The sequence below is a fragment of the Podarcis erhardii genome (assembly GCF_964252035.2).
Source record: "Podarcis erhardii genome assembly, chromosome: 15".
Classification (NCBI taxonomy): domain Eukaryota; kingdom Metazoa; phylum Chordata; class Lepidosauria; order Squamata; family Lacertidae; genus Podarcis; species Podarcis erhardii.
The window spans coordinates 42,396,246-42,416,069 of record NC_138505.1 but is presented as its reverse complement, the minus strand read 5'-3'; the positions used below and the strand labels follow the sequence as shown (position 1 = coordinate 42,416,069).

Genomic DNA, 19,824 nt, shown 5'->3' with positions numbered 1-19,824 from the left:
TATCTCTTGGAACTGTAAGGTCAAATAAATTTTTCAATTGCCTCAATGACAATTTCATTTCATGGAAGTAGCAACAAGGGGGTCATCTCTCCTGGACCTGTTCCTCACCACAGGGAGGAACTGATTGACAACGTAGAAGTACAGGGAATCTTGGGAGGAAGTGATCATGTCCTCTTGGGTTTCATGATACAAAGGCAAGGGAAAGCTGAGTATAGTCAGACATGCACTCTGGACTTTAGGAAGGATAATTTCAAAATGCTTAAGGAACTACTGGTTGAAGTCCCACGGTTAGAAATTCTCAAAGCGAAGGGATTCCAAGGTGAATGGAAGCTTCTTAAAGGTGAAATATTGAAAGCACAAAGGCAGACAATTGCAAAAAGAAAGAAAAGTGGGAGGCACCTAAAGAAACCAGTGTGTCTGCATAAGGAACTTACAGATGAGCTGAGTATGTAAGAATGGGCATTTATAAAAAAGGAAGAAAGGAGAAATCAGTTGTCAACTGTTGCAGGGAGAATGTCAGGTGGGCAAAACCTCAGAATGAAATCAGGCTTGAAAGAGAGATTAAAAATAATAATGAAAGGTTTCTTTGGCTATTTCCAAGCAAGAGGAAGAACATGCAAGTAGTAAGCCTCTTGAGATAAGACAGAGAAATACTACTGGGTGACAGAGAGAAAATGGAAATGCTTAACACAGACTTTGCCTCTGTCTTTACCCCAAAGGAAAGCAGTGCCAACCTGGTGGTAACGGAATAAAAAATGCAAGGAGGGAGCTGCAGCCCAAGATAAGAAAAGAAGTAGTAGGGGAACACCTGGCTACTTTAAATGAACTCAGATCTCCAGGGCCTGATGAGCTGCACCCAAGGATGCTAAAGGAGCTTGCTGATGTACTCTCAGAGCCTCTGTCTATAATCTTTGAGAATTCTTGGAGAACAGGGGAGGTGCCTGCAGACTGGAGGCGGGCAAGCCTTGTCCCCATTTTCAAAAAGGGGAGAAGACCAAGGTAAGGAAGAGGGAAACTCCGGAAAGAACTTGGAAGGGCATATTTTAAAGGTCTAAGAGCCTAAATTTCCACATTTTACTTTGCTGCAAATTTTGTGATTTTGACTCTCTGCTGGGGTTCTCTCACCGAAGAGTACTTGCCCCAAACTTGGATCTCCTTTATACCTATTTTTCCTAGAACCAACACTTTCCACTGTAAATAAAATGCCACCACAGTTTACAATACAAGGATTTAAACAATGCAATTATTACAAAACAATAATTACAAAACAAATTTAAAAAGAAACCAAGTACTAAACATAGGGCTGTGTATTTGTTGAAGACTGTACTAGGGCCGGGCGATGGATGGTTTTCAGCATCATGATACATCAGCAGCTAAATACCACGGTATACTGATATATCACAATGTCTGAATTGTATCTGGCTGCTTCTTCCTCCCCACCTTAGGGGAGAAAGAAGCAGTCAGATAAATTGCCCAGACCTTCAGATGAGCAAGCCCCCTTGCCATACCTCTCCAGCACATGGAAGCCAAGGTGGTAGGGTTGCTGGGGCTTCCTTAAACAGCTCAGCTGGGAGGCAGGAAGGCTCCCAGCTGTGCAAGACCAACTGCTTAGGCAGCTCTGGTTGGTTGCCTGCCTGGCTGCCTGTTTGCCTTCTCACAAGCAAGTGAGATAGCTGATCTCTTTCCTCCCTGTGGATCGCTGGGGAGGAAAGAGACCAGCCACCCACCCCATTTGCTCACATGGCGACAAACATGCAGCCAGCCAGGCAGATAAGACAGCAAGCAGTTTGTGCTGGCAATACACGGCTCCGCAGGCAGGCAGACAAGCAGGCCAGAGTGAAATGTGTTGTGCTGGTGGTGTAATAGGAATTTTATGGTCTTAGATATAGGGTAATGTTAATAAGTGTACCAACGAAGCACATACATAGATCAGCACAGGAAGGCCAACCTGGAACCATTTTGATTCCTAAACTGACCAAATCTTTTCTCTGCAAGGCCAAAATGGAAAAGCCTCCCCATTGTCTTTTCCTTCACAAATCCTGTCTGTGTTTGAATAGGGTGTGAGCCTGTGACCTGGCCCAGGAACTAAGTATTTATCACTACAAAAGACTAGCCAGGCTACCCAGGAAATCCAATCAAGTAACCTGCCAGACAGGAGATAAACAAGGACAAGAGATAAACAACATTTAAATTTCTGTTTAGACCACCTTTTCTATGATGTATGTATGATGTTTCTGGGGGTGGTCTTGATCTACAGGATGGCAATTTCAAAAGTCTTTATAAGGCCTGGCACACCATTTTTCTGGGTCCTCCTCCTTTCCTGCATGTGAGGGGAGCACCCTGTTGCAACAGATCAATCAAGATCAAACTTACTATCTGCTTTGCTTCTCAAAATTCTCTGGTTGGCCTCTGTTATTTTCTCCTACCAATAGGGAACCTATGTAAGGACTCTATATGGGCTCTTGGATACCGCATAAGGGAAAAGGGCAATTTTTTGTTTACAACAGTGGTGGCTGGGGAGCTGTGATGTATTGCCAGCTCAAAAAGTCTGAAATTGATATCAGGATCTGAATGTCATACTAGTTTCAGACACTAAATTGAAAAATCGCCCAGCTCTAGACTGCACAGGAAATTATTTACAGCTACAAGCCAATACAGTTAGGCTGTATAGACAGTCTTTCACTGGGTGTGTAGTGTGATAAGAATTTCAAGGTCTTAGATATGTAATAAATGTTCATAAACGTACCAAGCAAACACGTACATAAATATATAAACCACATGTCTGAAAACCCAACAGAAAAAAAGGCCTGAACAAATGGACCTCAATTATTTCTCTGCAAGGTCAAAGTGGGAAACCTCCCCATTGTCTCTTTCCTCACAAATCTTGTCTTAAGGGCACATTTAAGATATGAATAGGGTGTGAGCCTGTGACCTGGCTCAGAAACTAAGTATTTATCATGACAAAAGACCGGCCAGGCTCCCCAGGCAATCCAATCAAGTGACCATTAAACAGGTAACCTGGCAGACAGGAGGTAAACAAATCACTCAGATTTCTACTGTAGACCACCCTTTCTGTGATGTATGTATGCTGTATGGAGGGGTGGTCTTGGAGTCCAGGGAGGGAATTTAAAATGTCTATATAAGGGCAGGCACACTTTTGTTCTGGGTTCCTCCTCCCTCCTGCGTGTGGTGAGAGAGGACCCTGTTGCAACAGATCAATAAAGATCAAGCTTACTAGCTGCTTTGCTTCTCAATATTCTCTGGTTGGCCTCTGTTATCTTCTCCTACGAATAGGAAACCTACGTAAGGACTCTATATGGGCTCTTGGATACCCCATAAGGGGAAAAAGGGCAGATTTTTGTTGACAACAGAAGGAGGCTTCCAAATAGGGGACTTCCTCCTCTTTCTGCCACTACTCTGTTGCCTCCTGCACACCAAGCCATGAGGATTCTTCACTGTGGCAATCTCATTTAATCTCTTTATATTTTTCTCCATTTGCTTTAAGCTTCACAGTCAAGCAGGTATTTCGGCAAGACTTGCCCAGGTGAACTCCAGAGTAGACAACAAATCCTTTTCCAGGTCTGACACACATTATCACACTGTCTCAACCCAGCAACCTACACCATGGAACTCCCAGGGCTATACACGTGGAATAAATCACAGGAGAGCACTCTAAAGAGAAGTCTTGGAGTGCTTGCCCATACCAAGAAGCTACTCTTCCTTGAATCCAAACAGCATTGTCCCAAACAGAAAATTTAGAATACATCAGACTGGTGAGAAAAAAATGAAGTATTTAAATGCTGAATATTATGCAAATTAGCCTAGTTCTTTGTAAATTCATACTTTTCTACCTAAGAAAAGAAGCACCTGGCTCCCTGTAGAGGGAAATAAAGTCTTTAGTTATTTAATACTCAGAAAAGATTTTGTATTGATCTTGAATAGAGAAAAGAGCATACCTTTATGTACTGCAATAGAATTTCATCTTTCTCCAGATTATGATGGTGCATGTATGGTTCAATATACTTCTCTAAGGTAGCTGGAATGAGTTCTGCTGCAAGTACTTTATCAAGCATACGAAACACAGTCCTATTTGCATTTTCCTATGAAACAAACAAAATAAAACAATAGAAGAACTAGCTATGTAGCAAGATGAGCAGAACGTAGAATTGATTGTGATACAATAACCCACCTTCTGCTCTAAAGCAGGGTTACCAAAATGTGGTCCGTGAGCTTCATTCAAATGGTTCACAGTGTGTCCACACTAAATATTCATATTGATTTTTAATTGCATTTTTATTGTTTTTAATTAATTATATTGTCTTTTATTGAACTATAATTTTAATTTTATGGAATGAAAATTGTAATACGATAAAATAGAATAAAAAAGAAGCACTAAAAATTGGCTGCTTCTAGCAGAACAGGGAAGCTGAATCCAGCCCTAAGTGGTCTATCAAGAGACCAACAATTTTTAAGTACAGTGGTACCTCTGGTTGCGAACAGAATCCATTCTGGAGGCCGGTTGGCAACATGAAAATAGCGCAACCCGCAGCGGCGCGTCTACGCACACGTGGGTCGCAATTTGCCGCTTCTGCGCATGACGTCATTTTGTGCATCTGTGCACACGGCGAAACCCAGAAGTAACCCTTTCCGGTACTTCAGGGTCGCCGCGGGACATAACCTGAAAGAACGTAATGTTGTAAACAAAAATTGCCCTTTTCCCTTCTTAGGGAAAAGGGCAATTTTTGTTTACAACAGTAACACAAAGCGGACATAACCAGAGATACCACTGTAGTTCATATGGAGGGGGGGGGATGGAGTTTAGGAACAACTGCTCAGAGGATTCATTATCACACAAAAGCCACCAACTCCATCCACCAAGAGGTCCATTTGATTTTGATTTTAAAAACAAACTGGTCTTGCTGGTATCAGACCAAAGGCTCATCTAGGTCAGTACATTGCTTCCAACAATGACAAGTCAAACACCCTGGGAAATTCACAAGTAGCACCTGACATACATACTATCTTCTCTTTTAACACCAGCTAATAGCCATCTTTAATGTCTAAACATTTCCAAAAGTGTATAAACAACCAAATGCAGGAACAAGAGAGTCTGCACAAGCTATACCTCAAAGGGGAGGGTATTCTACAACCAGCAATATGGCTCAGGACAGCTGTACCCCAAGGACTGCCTCTCCCCATATAAATCTACCCATTCATCATCTGAGGTCTTTCTTCATGTGCCTCCTCCATGTGAGATCTGGAGGGTGACAAACACAAGAGTGGGCCATTTCTGCAGTGGCCCCCTACTTGTGGAGGTTCATCTGGTGCCTACATCTTTAGGCAAAAATGTTCCTCCTCAATCACACCTTTGGCTGATTAACATGTTGTTGTTTAGTCGTTTAGTTGTGTCCGACTCTTTGTGACACCATGGACCAGAGCACGCCAGGCACGCCTGTCTTCCACTGCCTCCCACAGTTTGGTCAGACTCATGTTTGTAGCTTCAAGAACACTGTCCAACCATCTCATCCTCTGTCGTCCCCTTCTCCTTGTGCCCTCCATCTTTCCCACCATCAGGGTCTTTTCCAGGGAGTCTTCTCTTCTCATAAGGTGGCCAAAGTATTGGAGCCTCAGCTTAACGATCTGTCCTTCCAGTGAGTACTCAGGGCTGGTTTCCTTCAGAATGGATAGGTTTGATCTTCCTGCAGTCCATGGGACTGTCAAGAGTCTCCACCAGCACCAGAATTCAAAAGCATCAATTATTTGGCAATCAGCCTTCTTTATGGTCCAGCTCTCACTTCCATACATCACTACCGGGAAAACCATGGCTTTAACTATACTACAGCCTTTTAAATACGTAGAATCATAGAATCATAGAGTTGGAAGAGACAACAAGGGCCATCGAGTCCAACCCCCTGCCAAGCAGGAAACACCATCAGAGCACTCCTGACATATGGTTGTCAAGCCTCTGCTTAAAGACCTCCAAAGAAGGAGACTCCACCACACTCCTTGGCAGCAAATTCCACTGTCAAACAGCTCTTACTGTCAGGCAGTTCTTCCTAACGTTTAGGTGGAATCTTCTTTCTTGTAGTTTGGAACCATTGCTCCATGTCCGCTTCTCTGGAGCAGCAGAAAACAACCTTTCTCCCTCCTCTATGTGACATCCTTTTATATATTTGAACATGGCTATCATATCACCCCTTAACCTCCTCTTCTCCAGGCTAAACATGCCCAGCTCCCTTAGCCGTTCCTCATAAGGCATCGTTTCCAGGCCTTTGACCATTTTGGTTGCCCTCCTCTGGACACGTTCCAGTTTGTCAGTGTCCTTCTTGAACTGTGGTGCCCAGAACCGGACACAGTACTCCAGGTGAGGTCTGACCAGAGCAGAATACAGTGGCACTATTACTTCCCTTGATCTAGATGCTATACTTCTATTGATGCAGCCCAGAATTGCATTGGCTTTTTTAGCTGCCGCATCACACTGTTGGCTCATGTCAAGTTTGTGGTCAACCAAGACTCCTAGATCCTTTTCACATGTACTGCTCTCAAGCCAGGTGTCACCCATCTTGTATTTGTGCCTCTCATTTTTTTTGCCCAAGTGCAATACTTTACATTTCTCCCTGTTAAAATTCATCTTGTTTGTTTTGGCCCAGTTCTCTAATCTGTCCAGGTCGTTTTGAAGTGTGATCCTGTCCTCTGGGGTGTTAGCCACCTCTCCCAGTTTGGAGTCATCTGCAAATTTGATCAGGATGCCCTTGAGTCCATCATCCAAGTCGTTGATAAAGATGTTGAATAAGACCGGGCCCAAGACAGAACCCTGTGGCAACCCACTAGTCACTCTTCTCCAGGATGAAGAGGAACCATTGATGAGCACCCTTTGGGTTCGGTCACTCAGCCAGTTACAAATCCACTGAGTGGTAGCATAGTCAAGACCGCATTTTACCAGCTTCTTTACAAGAATATCATGGGGCACCTTGTCAAATGCCTTGCTGAAATCAAGGTAGGCTACATCCACTGCGTTCCCTTCATCTACCAGGCTTGTAATTCTGTCAAAAAACGAGATCAGGTTAGTCTGACATGACTTATTTTTCAGAAATCCATGCTGACTATTGGTGATCACAGCATTCCTTTCTAGGTGCTCACAGACTGTTTGCTTAATGATGTGCTCCAGAATCTTCCCTGGTATTGATGTCAAGACTGACTGGGCGGTAATTATTTGGGTTCTCTCTTTTCCCCTTTTTGAAAATAGGGACAACATTTGCCCTCCTCCAGTCTGCCGGGACTTCGCCTGTTCTCCAGGAATTCTCAAAGATGACTGCCAGTGGTTCTGAGATCACACCTGCCAGTTCTTTTAATACTCTTAGATGCAGTTCCTCTGGCCCTGGAGACTTGAATACATCTAAACTAGCCAAGTATTCTTGTACTATCTCCTTAGTTATTCTGGGCTGTGTTTCCTCTGCTGAATCATTTGCTCCAAATTCTTCAGGTCGGGCATTGTTTTCTTTATCGGAGAAGACTGAGGCAAAGAAGGCATTGAGGAGTTCAGCCCTTTTTGTGTCCCCTGTTTGCATTTCACCATCTTCTCCTCTGAGTGACCCCACTGTTTCTTTCTTCTTCTTTTTGCTACGAACATACCCATAAAAGCCTTTTTTGTTGCTTTTAACCTCTCTAGCAAGCCTGAGTTCATTCTGTGCTTTAGCTTTTCTGACTTTGTGTCTACACGTGCTGGCTATTTGTTTGAATTCCTCTTTGGTGGTTTCGCCCCTTTTCCATTTTTTGTACACATCCTTTTTTAATCTTAACTCAGTTAAAAGTTCTTTAGATAGCCACCCTGGCTTCTTTAGGCACCTTCCAGGTTTGCTCCATTTGCTGTTTGCTCCATTTGGTCTATGACATTTGGATGATCATCTTCATCAATTGATAGACTCCTACCTTCAGGAGCACTGTCTCCCTGCCCCACATTAGTCAGTTTAAAGCCCTCCTGATGAGGTTTCTGAGATTTTTGGCAAAAACATTCCTCCCAACCGTTGTGAGGTGCAGCCCATCGCTTGCCAGAAGTCCATCTTCAAGAAACTGCAGTCCATGATCTAAGAATCCAAACCGTTCCTGTTTACACCATTTGCGAAGCCAGCTGTTCACTTCCACTATTTTTCCCTCTCTCCCTGGGCCACGTCGTTCAACTGGGAGGACAGATGAGATGACAATTTGTGCATTTAATTGCTTCAATTTCCTGCCCAGAGCCTCATAGTCTCTTTTGATCTTCTGGAGGCTATTGCTTGCAGTGTCATTGGTTCCCACATGAACCAAGAGGAAGGGGTATTTGTCAGTGGGTTTTATGATTCCTTGCAGTCGTTCAATTACATCTTGGATCTTAGCCCCGGGGAGACAGCACACTTCCCGAGACATCTTGTCAGGCCCACAGATCACTGCTTCTGTTCCCCTCAGTAGGGAATCCCCTACCACCACTACACGCCTCCTCTTAGGTCTGGTCGGGCTTCTTCCGTGATCTGTCCATTCCAAGGTCGCCTGCACATTCCCTGAGGACTGACTTTGCTGCTCGTCTTCATATACCTGATCGACTGTAATGAGGGAGAGATCCTCAAATGGAGTCTGCTCTTCGTCTTCCATGCTAGGGGAGAGGACCTCAAAGCGATTGTGTATTTCTAAACAATCAGAGCGAACCCTGGGCCTCCTACTTCTTTGAGTCATGTTTCTCCATATATCTGGCTCCTGTGTTGGTGAACTAGCCTCCTTCTCAGGGGAGTCCCCTGTCTCCTCCTTGGTGGAGACGGTGTGCTCTGTTGCTTCCAAGAAGAGCTCCAGCTCTCTAATTCTTTGGAGCGTAGCCACACGTTCCTCCAGTTGCTGGACTTTGTCTTCTAAGAGGGCAATCAACATGCAATTGCTGCAGGTAAAGCTGCCTGCAACCTTTGGCAAGATGGCAAACACTGTGCAGGAACCGCAGGCGACAGCAGCTGTTCCCTCACATGTCGTTGGGGGTGGCTACAGCGGTCCTCCATCATAAGAAGCGTGCAGACAGGACAAATAACTCCCCCCAAAAAAACCTAGGTCTCCCCCAACAAACATTTGAGACTAGCTCCCCTAAATCTAAAAGATGGATCAAACTGCCCTGCAAGCTCTGATAAGCTCCTCCCACAGCTACTTACCTGCCTCAACAGAAACCCTGCCCCCTCTGACCTTTGCACAGGGAGAGCAACTAATCAGCCACAAGAAACACACACACAATAAAACCCATTTTGCTCCTTATTCAGCTGCTGCCCTGCAAGCTCTGATAAGCTCCTCCCACAGCTAATCACCACGTCTGTGCAAAGGGGGGGGGTTATTATTTTGTTGTTTTTGTTTTAACTATTTATTTCTGCTTTCACCATGTATTTTTATCTTGTGAACTGCCCTGAGATCTTGTGATAAAGCGAGGCATATGAATCTAATAAACAACAACAAAAACAACCGGGGAGCTACTCTGAGTCACAGTGTAACAGACAGCTCCTGAGGAGGGCTGTGCAATAAATTGCCATATAGTTGAATACTGGTATTGAAATAACATTGTGATACGTGTTTCAACAAGGCAATATACCAGTGAACAAAAGGTGGAGACTTAACAGCTTCCCAAGGGGTGGCTCTGCTTTGCAGATAATTTGCAGGCATGGGGTGTCCAGCTTTGTTTGCTCTCTCCCTCCTCCCTCCTAACTGATAAGAAATGATGATAAGCCCTCACAGAACCAGCACACTCTCAGATTCACTGGTGTCTTTCCACTTAGAGCTCAGCTAATTATGCAGAGCCTGCTAACAATACAGGTTCTTCTAAAGCTGGACAAAAAAGAACATAAACAAAGAACTGGAAAGCCCTTCAAGAAAAAGCCTCATTAGTGGGGGGGGGGAGAGGGGGAAGAGTTTTTATTTTTATTTTCTGGTAGTGTTTATTGTTGGTTCCCCCTAAATAGCTTTCTTACATATTAAAAAGGGTGTTTTTTTTAATTCAAATGTGACCATCTTTTAGCTTGCTTCCCCTCTCTCCCTCCCTTTGATAAAAAGGGAGAGACAGGTGGGATGAAGGTTTGGGGGGGCCCTTCTGGGGGGGGGTAGTGGAGGGGAGAAGATTTAGCCGGCTGCCTTATGATGAAATGGGAGGTTGGGTGCTGCGTGAGAATAATGGGGAGGGTGTTTTTCAGGAAGGAGTGCAAGCAAATGCATATCTACTCAACAAGCAAGCCCTACTGAATTCAATGGGGCTTACACCTGGGAAAGTAGAAGTACGTTTAATTCAGGCATGTCCAAAGTCCAGCCCCTGGGCCAAATCTGGCCCGCCGGTTGGTTTAATCTGGCCCCAGAGGCAGTTGTGTTCTGGAGTGGGAGCGTGGGCGGCGTTCCCACTGGGTGGTTATGCGGTGCGGCTTGCTCACCCGCCTGCAGGCCGGCGCTCGCCATGCAGCTCTTGGAACTGTAATAAAAATTTAAGGTCTATAAAATGTTCATAATTGTACCAACCAAGCACAAACATAGATATGTGGACCACATGTCTGGAGCAGCACAGGAAGACCGTCCTGAAACCATTTTGACTCCCAAGCTGACCAAGTGTTTCGCTACAAGGAGGGAGGGGGTGAGGGAACCTTCCCATTGTCTCAGGAATTGGGTAATCACCATTTTAAAGGAATGGGCAGACTATCAAGAAAGGAAATAAGATAAGGCATTATCAGATAACCTGGCAGACAGGAAAAACAACAACATTCAAATTTCTGTTATAGACCGCCTTTTCTGTGATGTAGGTATGATGTTTGTGGGGGGTGGGTCTTGGGTTACACCCCTTCTGTGATGTATGTATGATGTATGGAGGGGTGGTCTTGAGTTCCAGGGCAGGGAATTTAAAATGTTTATATAAGGGCTGGCACACCTTTGTTCTGGGTCCTCCTCCGTCCTCCTGCGTGTGAGGGGAGCACCCTGTTGCAACAGCTTTAATAAAGATCAGGCTTACGAGCTGCTTTGCTTCTCAATATTCTCTGGTTGGCCTGTTATTTTCTCCTACCAATAGGGAATCCATGTAAGGACTCTATACGGGCTCTTGAATACCCCATAAGGGAAAAGGGGCAGATTTTGTTTACAACAGAACCGCCCACCCATCAGATCTTTTCCGGTCGCTGGCCGGCTCACGTAGCCGCCCTGCATGCGGCTCTCTATCCTGGCCACTGGCCGGCTCGTGCAGGCGCCCTGCGTGCCCCTTGCTCTCCCACCCACGGGCTCTTACAGCAGGCTGCCAGTGGGCTCTTGCAACGGCTCACTCTCCCTCTTTGAAATCCTCTTGCAGCCGCTCTTGCCTGCCTATCTATCCCTCGGAGAACAACAACTTTGTGGCAAAATCCTAAAAAAATGTCAACAACTTCAATCCTAAAAATCTGGCCCTCTTTGAAAAAAGTTTGGACACCCCTGGTTTAGTTGAACTCAGTGGAGCTTATTCCAGCAGATTCCACTTAGACTTCTGAGTAGGGAGGCAGATGCAAGTTGACCAGTAAATCACTTAAACTACTCTTAAATTAGTTGAATATAAATTAGTTGAAAATATATTAAATACAATACATGGACGTTTATTTAACATTTTTATTAAATCTACTACTTCCTTACATTTTAAGACCCTCCACCATCGCAGGAAGCCTCATCAAGGCCCTCTGCTGCTGTGGGGAAGTGCAAAGCACCCTCTGCTGCTGTGGGGAGGTATGGCGAGACCCTCTGCCCCTGCGGGGAAGCCCAGCAAGGCCCTCAGCCATCGCAGATATATATCATAATATATAAGAGGACTTCCGGGTTAGCACCATCGGTGAATGGCAGAGTTCCTCCGACTGGAGGAACGGACTCCGTGAAAGCTGGGTCTTCCTACCGCGGCGAAGGTGGGGGCCTGCTAGAAACCCCAGGCGGAGGAGCCTGGGGACGTGGGGTTCGGCAGAGCGCCAAGAGCACCTCCCCTACTCGCCGGGAAACCCCTTTTTGAGGCTCCGGAGCGAAGTGGGGTGAGCAGCGCGGTGCATCGTACCGACTGCTACTTTCACGGAGGGAAGCCGCGCAGCCATCGCCGGAGAGCGCTGACTTTTTTCTGATGATAATTGGACTCAAAAAATACCCATGAGTAAAAACGGAAGATTCGACTAAGAAAATTACAAAATTTATGAATTAGGCACGAAGCGGGAAGGTCTAAACAGGAAGTCCGCCTTCTGCTTTGTAAATAGACTGAAGCAAAGACTTTATAAGCTAAACAGCCTGGAAAATTGATTTAAAGACTGAAATTTCCTGCATTCATAAACAACAAAACCCCCCTTGACAGCAGGGGAAAAGGGGGGGGGGGAATCTCTGATTTCCTAAGCCTGCGGAGAGAGAGTAAAGGAACATAAGTCTCCGTCGTCCGAAACCTGGGGATGGGGTGTCAGGACAGAAATTTTTGGAGATGCCCATCGATTGAAAGTGGTTTACTCTTGACAGATAGCAAAAAGAAGAGAAACAAATTAACTTTAATGCTGCTTTCTGCATTTTGCATGTTAAGGAAACAAAGTATTTGAAAACCGAAAGTAAATTTTCCTTTGTTGGATACATTTTAAAGATGGATATGAACTGAAATTGTGTCCCCTAGAGGGAGCTTGTCAATTTGTTGCTGTAGTTTACAGTGAAACTCTACAACTCTGGGAATTAGACCGTGGGACCAGCTGCCTGACCTTGAACAGAAATTTGCTGGGAAGAAATCTTGTCGTCTGACCTTGGCAGAATAAATGCTATGCTACAGCAGCTGCATGAGAAAATGAACTTGATGAATGAAAAGCTAGATTTTATGTCTGTTGTAGCCAGTAAATATGAACTAACAGAAAATAAGGAAAAAGAAGCTCCACAACAATTAATTCAGAAAACTGGCTTGACAGGGCAAGCTCAAGGGCAGATGATGACGGAAGAGGTTGTGATTGCACTTCAAAAGACACAGATGGAGAAACCTAAAGTCCTGCACGACCAAAAGCCGCAGTACTGCAAGATTGAATATGGTGTGTCTCTGGAAGTGTTTGGAGTTAAGGAAGCTCTCAGCTCTGGCGGGACTCTGGAACGGGTTGACAACTACTTCTGGAACAACTACTTTTTGGATTACAAAATTAACCTGGGGGAGTGGGACTCTGGGGAATCGGCTAGCCCGATGAAAGAAAATGGAGATTATTATCTCCATGGGATGGGGGTAGGCCAAAGGTTTGAAAATGGTATAGGCGCAATTTATTCTGAACCAAAGGCAAAGCTAATTGTAAATAATGTGGTTACTGATGAACTTCCTATAGAAAAAGGGACACGGCAGGGGTGCCCAATATCCCCATTACTTTTTATATCAGTTCTGGAGGTTTTATTAAATATGATTAGGGGGGACCAGCTGATAAAAGGAATTCGGGTCGGAGCCAAACAATATAAACTGAAGGCATTCACAGATGACTTAGTATTGACTTTACAAGAGCCAGACACTAGTACAAAAAGAGTTTTAGAGCTAATTCAATTCTTTGGCCAGGTTGCAGGATTTAAGCTTAATAAACAAAAAACTAAAGTCTTGGAAAAAAATCTAGCAGATGTTGAAAGGGAGAAATTTCAAAGCGAAACTGGGTTAATGGTGGCTAAGAAAGTGAAATATCTGGGGATCAATATGACATCCAAAAATGTGAATTTATTTAAAGATAATTATGACAAATGTTGGACAGAAGTTAAGAAAGATTTAGAAATATGGTCGAACCTGAAGCTTTCCTTGCTAGGTCGAATTGCTGTGATTAAAATGAATGTTTTGCCAAGAATGTTATTTTTGTTCCAGACATTACAGATTGTGGACAAACTAGACTGTTTCAAGAAGTGGCAGAAAGATATATCTAGATTTATCTGGCAGGGCAAAAAGCCCAGAATTAAATTTAAGATATTAACTGATGCAAAAGATAGAGGGGGGTTTGCCCTGCCGGATCGAAGACTGTACTATGAATCAGCAGCTTTCTGCTGGTTGAAGGATTGGCTACTTCTTGAGAACACTGACATTTTGGATTTGGAAGGGTTTGACAATAGGTTTGGTTGGCATGCTTATATATGGTATGACAAGGTTAAAGCTCATAAAGGCTTTAAAAATCATGTGGTTAGGAAAGCATTATTCAATGTTTGGACTCGATATAAGGACTTGTTGGAGAATAAAACTCCTAGGTGGTTATCACCAATGGAGGCTAAGGAGGTGAAGAAACTCAATATGGAAGCTAAATGGCCAAAATATTCTGAAATTTTAGAACAAGAAAATGGTAAATTTAAATTAAAGAGCTTTGAGAAAATAAAGTCCAAGGTACGAGATTGGCTCCACTATTAACAAATAATGGAGACTTTTAAACAAGACAGGAAACTTGGCTTCCAGGTGGACAGATCGAAACTAGAAACAGAATTGTTAGAACCCAATACTAAGAATTTATCAAGAATGTACAATTTGCTGCTGAAGTGGAACACAATAGATGAGACAGTTAAATCAGCTACGATTAAATGGGCACAGGACATTGGTCATGACATTATGTTTGCTGACTGGGAACAGTTATGGACCACCGGTATTAAATTTACGGCATGTAATGCCTTAAGAGAAAACATTATGAAAATGACTTATAGGTGATACATGACCCCAGTCAAGCTTGCTAAGATTTATCATTTGCCCAACAATAAATGCTGGAAATGTAATGAAACTGAAGGTACCTTTTTTCACCTTTGGTGGACCTGCCCAAAGATTAAGGCCTTCTGGGAAATGATTTACAATGAAATTAAGAAGGTACTTAAATGTACTTTTCATAAGAAACCAGAGGCATTTCTCTTGGGCATGGTTGGCCAATTGGTGTCAAGAAAGGACAAGACTTTCTTTTTGTATGCTACTACAGCAGCAAGGATACTTTTAGCAAAGTATTGGAAGATGCAAGAATTGCCTACACTGGAAGAATGGCAGACGAAAGTGATTGACTTTATGGGACTGGCAGAAATGACCGGCAGAATTCGTGACCAAGAGAAAGAGACGGTGGAAGAAGATTGGAAGAAATTTAAAGTTTATCTTAAGAATTATTGTAAAATTGATGAATGCTAAAATGTCAGGGAAAGGAAGATGCAGAATTGCAGCGGAAATTAATTGATGAATTAAGATGAAATGGAGAATGAATAAGTTATACATATAATTGGACTAAGGGGTTGCTGAAAAACTGTAAAATAAGGATGCAGAGAGGGTGAGGTACGGGGAAGTCCGAGAAAGAAGGTTTATGAAATTGTCGATTTGAAATTATGCATGTGTGTATGTTTTTGTTTTTGTTTGTTGGTGTTTTGCTTGTTTTGTTTGTTTTAAAATTGAAAATTAATAAAAAAATTATAAAAAAAAGAAAAAGGAGATTATTGGAGTTCTCCGGAAGCCCACCTCCCAAGGAGAAAGGGAAGAAATTACGAAAGAAACCAACAAGGGACAGGGAAGGGTGTAAGAATAAACAGGAACAAGAAAATCTGCAGAGGGGGCATGGAAGAGACTTAAGAGCTTTGGATATCAGAACACCAGATTGATGGACTGGACGTGAGACTTGAAAGGACTGACATAACCCGAAACCAGGAAGAAGGGACGTTGGATAAAAATTTGAGGAGAACTTCTATTTATTTTTGGAATTAGTTTGATATTAATGAAATAACAGGGAATTTGTTGGAAAGGAAATAATTGGGATTAGTAGAAAGGTTTGAAGAAGTTAGGCATAAATATGGTTTAAATTTTGAAACTTTATGGGAAGAAATTTAAGGACTATTTGCAGAAACAGTGTAAAATCAATGGATGTCAAAATGAAGTAGGAATGAAACGAAGTGATTTCTAACAATAAGGTTAAAAAGGAATATGCAAAAAATGGCTTGATAATTAGATGAAAAATAGAATGATATATGTTTAAGATAAAGAACTAAGATAAAACAAAGAGGGAAAAATTTGCTGAACTAATTATTTGAATTGGAATACAAAGGAGGGAGGTGTGGGGAAGTCATGGAAATAAGTAAATGAATTATAAGACAGAGAAAGAGGGATTTGTTTTTAACTTGTTCTTATTTTTCCTTTTTTTCTGTATTTTTTACTTTTTTCTTTTTTGGACTATGTAATTTCTTTTTTCTCTTTTTTCTTGGAAATTTCAATAAATATTATTTAATATATATATAAGATACTGTGATTTTTAGCTGGTGATATATTGTGATGCTGAAAACCAGATATCGCTCAGCCCTACTCCTGAAGTAGAACACCAAGGAAGATCTCCCTAGATCTTAACCTCCAATCAGGACAATGGGAGCGGGAGCTCTCCTTCAAGTATTTTGGTTCCAAGTCTTTCTTTTTTATTTTGACCCACCAGTAAATTGAGGAGGGGGGGCGGTGCTATGAAATCTGGCCTTTCTCCTCACCACCTTTTTATTTCACCATAATGTGTTTTTTGTTATGATTATACTTGAGGTATTGATGTAAACTAAAGTAAAATTCAATAAAAAATTAATAAAAACAACCCTAGTTTGTCCGTTACTACATGACTACTTAAACCAAACTATGCATTCAAAGCAGCCCACTCCATCTGTTCCAATTTATTCCTCACATTCGACCCCCCCCCCTTTTCAAGGAATGCTTCGGCTCCCACAGGAGGAGAGCCATCAATTTGGATGGCTTTCAAAGAGGATTGGGCTAAATGGCTCCTAGCCAATTATGGCTCTGCTCTGCCACCACAATCAGAGACAGGGATGCTTTAGGATACCAGCTGCCAGAAACCACAAGAGGGCAGAAAGCCCTTTTACCTAGTTCAGATCCTGCTTATGGGTTTCCTGCATGCTTCTGGCTGGCCATTGTGAGAACAGGCTGCTGGTCTAGATGGGCCACTGGCCTGACCCAGCAGGCTCTTCCTATGTGACTATCAGATCATAGCCTCACAACAACCTTTGAGGTTGAATGGCTTAAAATCAGCCAGTGTATCTCATGGGAAGCAGTGATTCAGATTCCGGTTCCTTCATCTGAGTCCAATATTCTATCCACACTGGCTCTTCTAACGGCTTTTCAGAGATAATTCTTCTGGAGGCTGCAGCTGGTGCAGGACATTACAGCCAGCTTGCTTCCAAGGGCAAACTACCGCCAGCATGTAACACCTTGCTTGGGGAATTTGCCCTGGCTTCCAGTCTGCTACCAACCCAAATTCAAGGGATTGGTACTTGAGAGACCTCATTATCCCTTATACACTCAGTGAATCACTGCAGCCAATGGGAGAGTTTCTCCTGAAGTTCCAAAGATCTCAGAAGCCTGGGCACTCCACAGTAACTTGGAGCAGGCTTTTAGTGCAGCTGCCCATGTTCCACAGAATAGCATTTTTGTTGAGATAAAACCCACTATCTGCACTTTCCAGAAACAGCTGAAGACATTTTTGTTCTGTTAGGTTTCCCCAGCTGGATCGTTAGGATTTTAGTCTTGTTTGGTATCTATTTGTTGTTTTTGTGTTTTTAATTATCTTACATGTAAATCATGACTCAGTGGCATAGAATCCCATTAATAAATTAAATGTAACAGTAATCTTTCATTCTTTCTTTTTACACACGCACAGGCATCTACACAGAGGTTTAATGCCACAAATTTACTGTACCTTTTCAAAGTCGCAGAGGGCCAGCCTGCAGTTGTATTTCTTATAGAGGTCCACCAAGCCCTGCAGAGCACTGACTAATTCTGCTAAACCACGTACCTCCTCACCATCATGGTCCTGAAACACACAACAGTGAAATTTCCCTGCATCAAAATTATCCTTCTGCACTTAACAGAAACATAAAAAAAGGAAAACTACTAAATTCTGGAAAATTGTGTGCTTTAAATTTTTTTCATTAATTAAAATATATGCAATGGGGTAATTTGCTTAACAGGATAAATTAAGAATATGCTGCCCCTCCCTCAAATTCTAAACACGTGTACATCTGCACAAGTATAGGCTCACACTTTCCCAAACATGGGTTTCATGAAAGCAGAATCCTTACCAAAGAAACTCCATGCCAGGAAGATGCAGATCCAATTTCACCTGGATCTTTGCTGATAAAAAACACCTGTGCCATTTCAAGTCCATTTTCTGGCCAGTTGGCCTGTTTTGAAAAATGAAACATTAGTGACATTTTTGGAGAGAGGCAATATGCAGGGTTTTACAGGAGAATTACTACGTTACCTTGTCAATTAACTCAAGGTTTCGTGCTCTTTGTTCCAGCCACTTTGCTATTTTTTCCTGGAAGATAAGGATCAAACCAGATGAGAGAGAGTGACAGAGAGAGAGAGAGAGAGAGAGAGAGAGAGAATGAGAATATCATAAAACTGTAGAATTGGAAGAGACCATGAGCGTCATCTAGTCCATATACTAAATATATATATCCAGTGCTTTTACATGATGGTCCCTTACAGGAGAGAGCACTAGAACTTGTCATCAGGCCACACCTACTTAGCTACCTAAGTATAAGAAAAGGTAGTTACCCGCTTAGGTATAACAGGGCAGCCATCCTTTTCTCTATACAATTCCCTAGCAACAGATCACACATTACGATGTACAGCTGCTACTTGGATCATTTAAAAAGGCATCTCACTCAGTGCTGTGCTTGCTAGCTGCTATAGGCAGCTTGAAAATGTAAAAAGATTTAAGAAAAAAATGTGCCCCTCAGACCACCTTACAAGTCATAACCTGTTAGATAAGCTGTAAGAAATTCATTGATACGCAGACAACTCCCAGTACCTATGTTCCAATCAAAGCACTGGTATGAGAACGGCAAATCAGGTAATTTCACATCAAAATGCATAGTGAACAAAATAAACCCCTATCCCTAGCAGAGATGGATTACCCAGAGCCGTGAGTTCAATTGCCTGAGCACCAAAACAGAAGTAGCTTTTCCACTCACACACCAGGTAAAAGCAAGGCATACAGAAGGGCAGGCCCATATGACCATCGTAGCTTTCAAACTATTTTGTCTTGTGAAAAATGCATCTAGCACCAGGGTGAACAAAAATGTATTATGTATTTTGATTTGGGTATCCACATCTGGCCTCGACTTAGGGCATTAAAAAAAATGTACCGTATTTTTCGCTCCATAAGACACACTTTTTTCCTCCTAAAAAGTAAGGGGAAATGTGAGTGCATCTTATGGAGCAAATGGTGCTGCGCAGAGAGGTAGAGCTGCGCAGCACCCCTTCAGCAAAGTGGGAGGAGGAACGGAGCACCTTCTGTTCCTCTTCCCGCTTCGCTGAAGGGGCGCTGCACAGCTCTCCTTCTCTGCGCAGCGCCTGTCCTGCGAAGCCAGAGGAGGAACAGAAGAGACTCGTTATGTTCCTCCTCCAGCTTCGCAGCGACGCACTTGTCCTGGAAGCTGGAGGAGAAACAGAAAGGTCTCCTGTTCCTTCTCCAGCTTCGCTGAAGGGGCGCTGCGCAGAGAGGGAGAACTGCGCAGCGCCCCTTCAGCGACGCACCTGTCCTGGCTTCTGCCTTAGCCGTGCGCAGCCTCTTCGTGCAGGGGGAGCTTTCATCCCGCTGCCCTGAAGAGGCTTGGTGCGGTTATCCCAGAAGCCAGAACAGCCACACGGTATCCCAGAAGCCAGATCCCTCTTGCTGTTCTGGCTTCTGGGATTCAGAATAATTTTTTCTTGTTTTCTTCCTCCCAAAACTAGGTGCACCTTATGATCTGGTGCGTCTTATGGAGCGAAAAATACAGTAATCCACTTTCAATTCACATTCTTTTCCATAATTTTATATGCTAAATTTAGTACTTTAAAAAGGTATTAACTTTACTTCAATGTCC

The 19,824-nt window shown here is 43.1% G+C and overlaps 1 protein-coding gene across 5 annotated transcripts in view; it reads right to left on the bottom strand.

Moving 5' to 3' along the window:
• KNTC1 (kinetochore associated 1) overlaps positions 1 to 19,824 on the bottom strand; it is a 90,423-nt gene that overhangs the window by 48,800 nt on the left and 21,799 nt on the right. For all 5 annotated transcript variants that reach the window (XM_081842593.1, XM_081842594.1, XM_081842592.1 and 2 more), the window contains 4 exons: positions 18,213 to 18,269; positions 18,031 to 18,132; positions 17,649 to 17,762; positions 3,957 to 4,100 (listed from right to left, as the gene is read on the bottom strand). In XM_081842593.1, the coding sequence (XP_081698719.1) occupies positions 3,957 to 4,100; positions 17,649 to 17,762; positions 18,031 to 18,132; positions 18,213 to 18,269 (417 nt within the window). The remainder of the gene's footprint in view (positions 1 to 3,956; positions 4,101 to 17,648; positions 17,763 to 18,030; positions 18,133 to 18,212; positions 18,270 to 19,824) is intronic.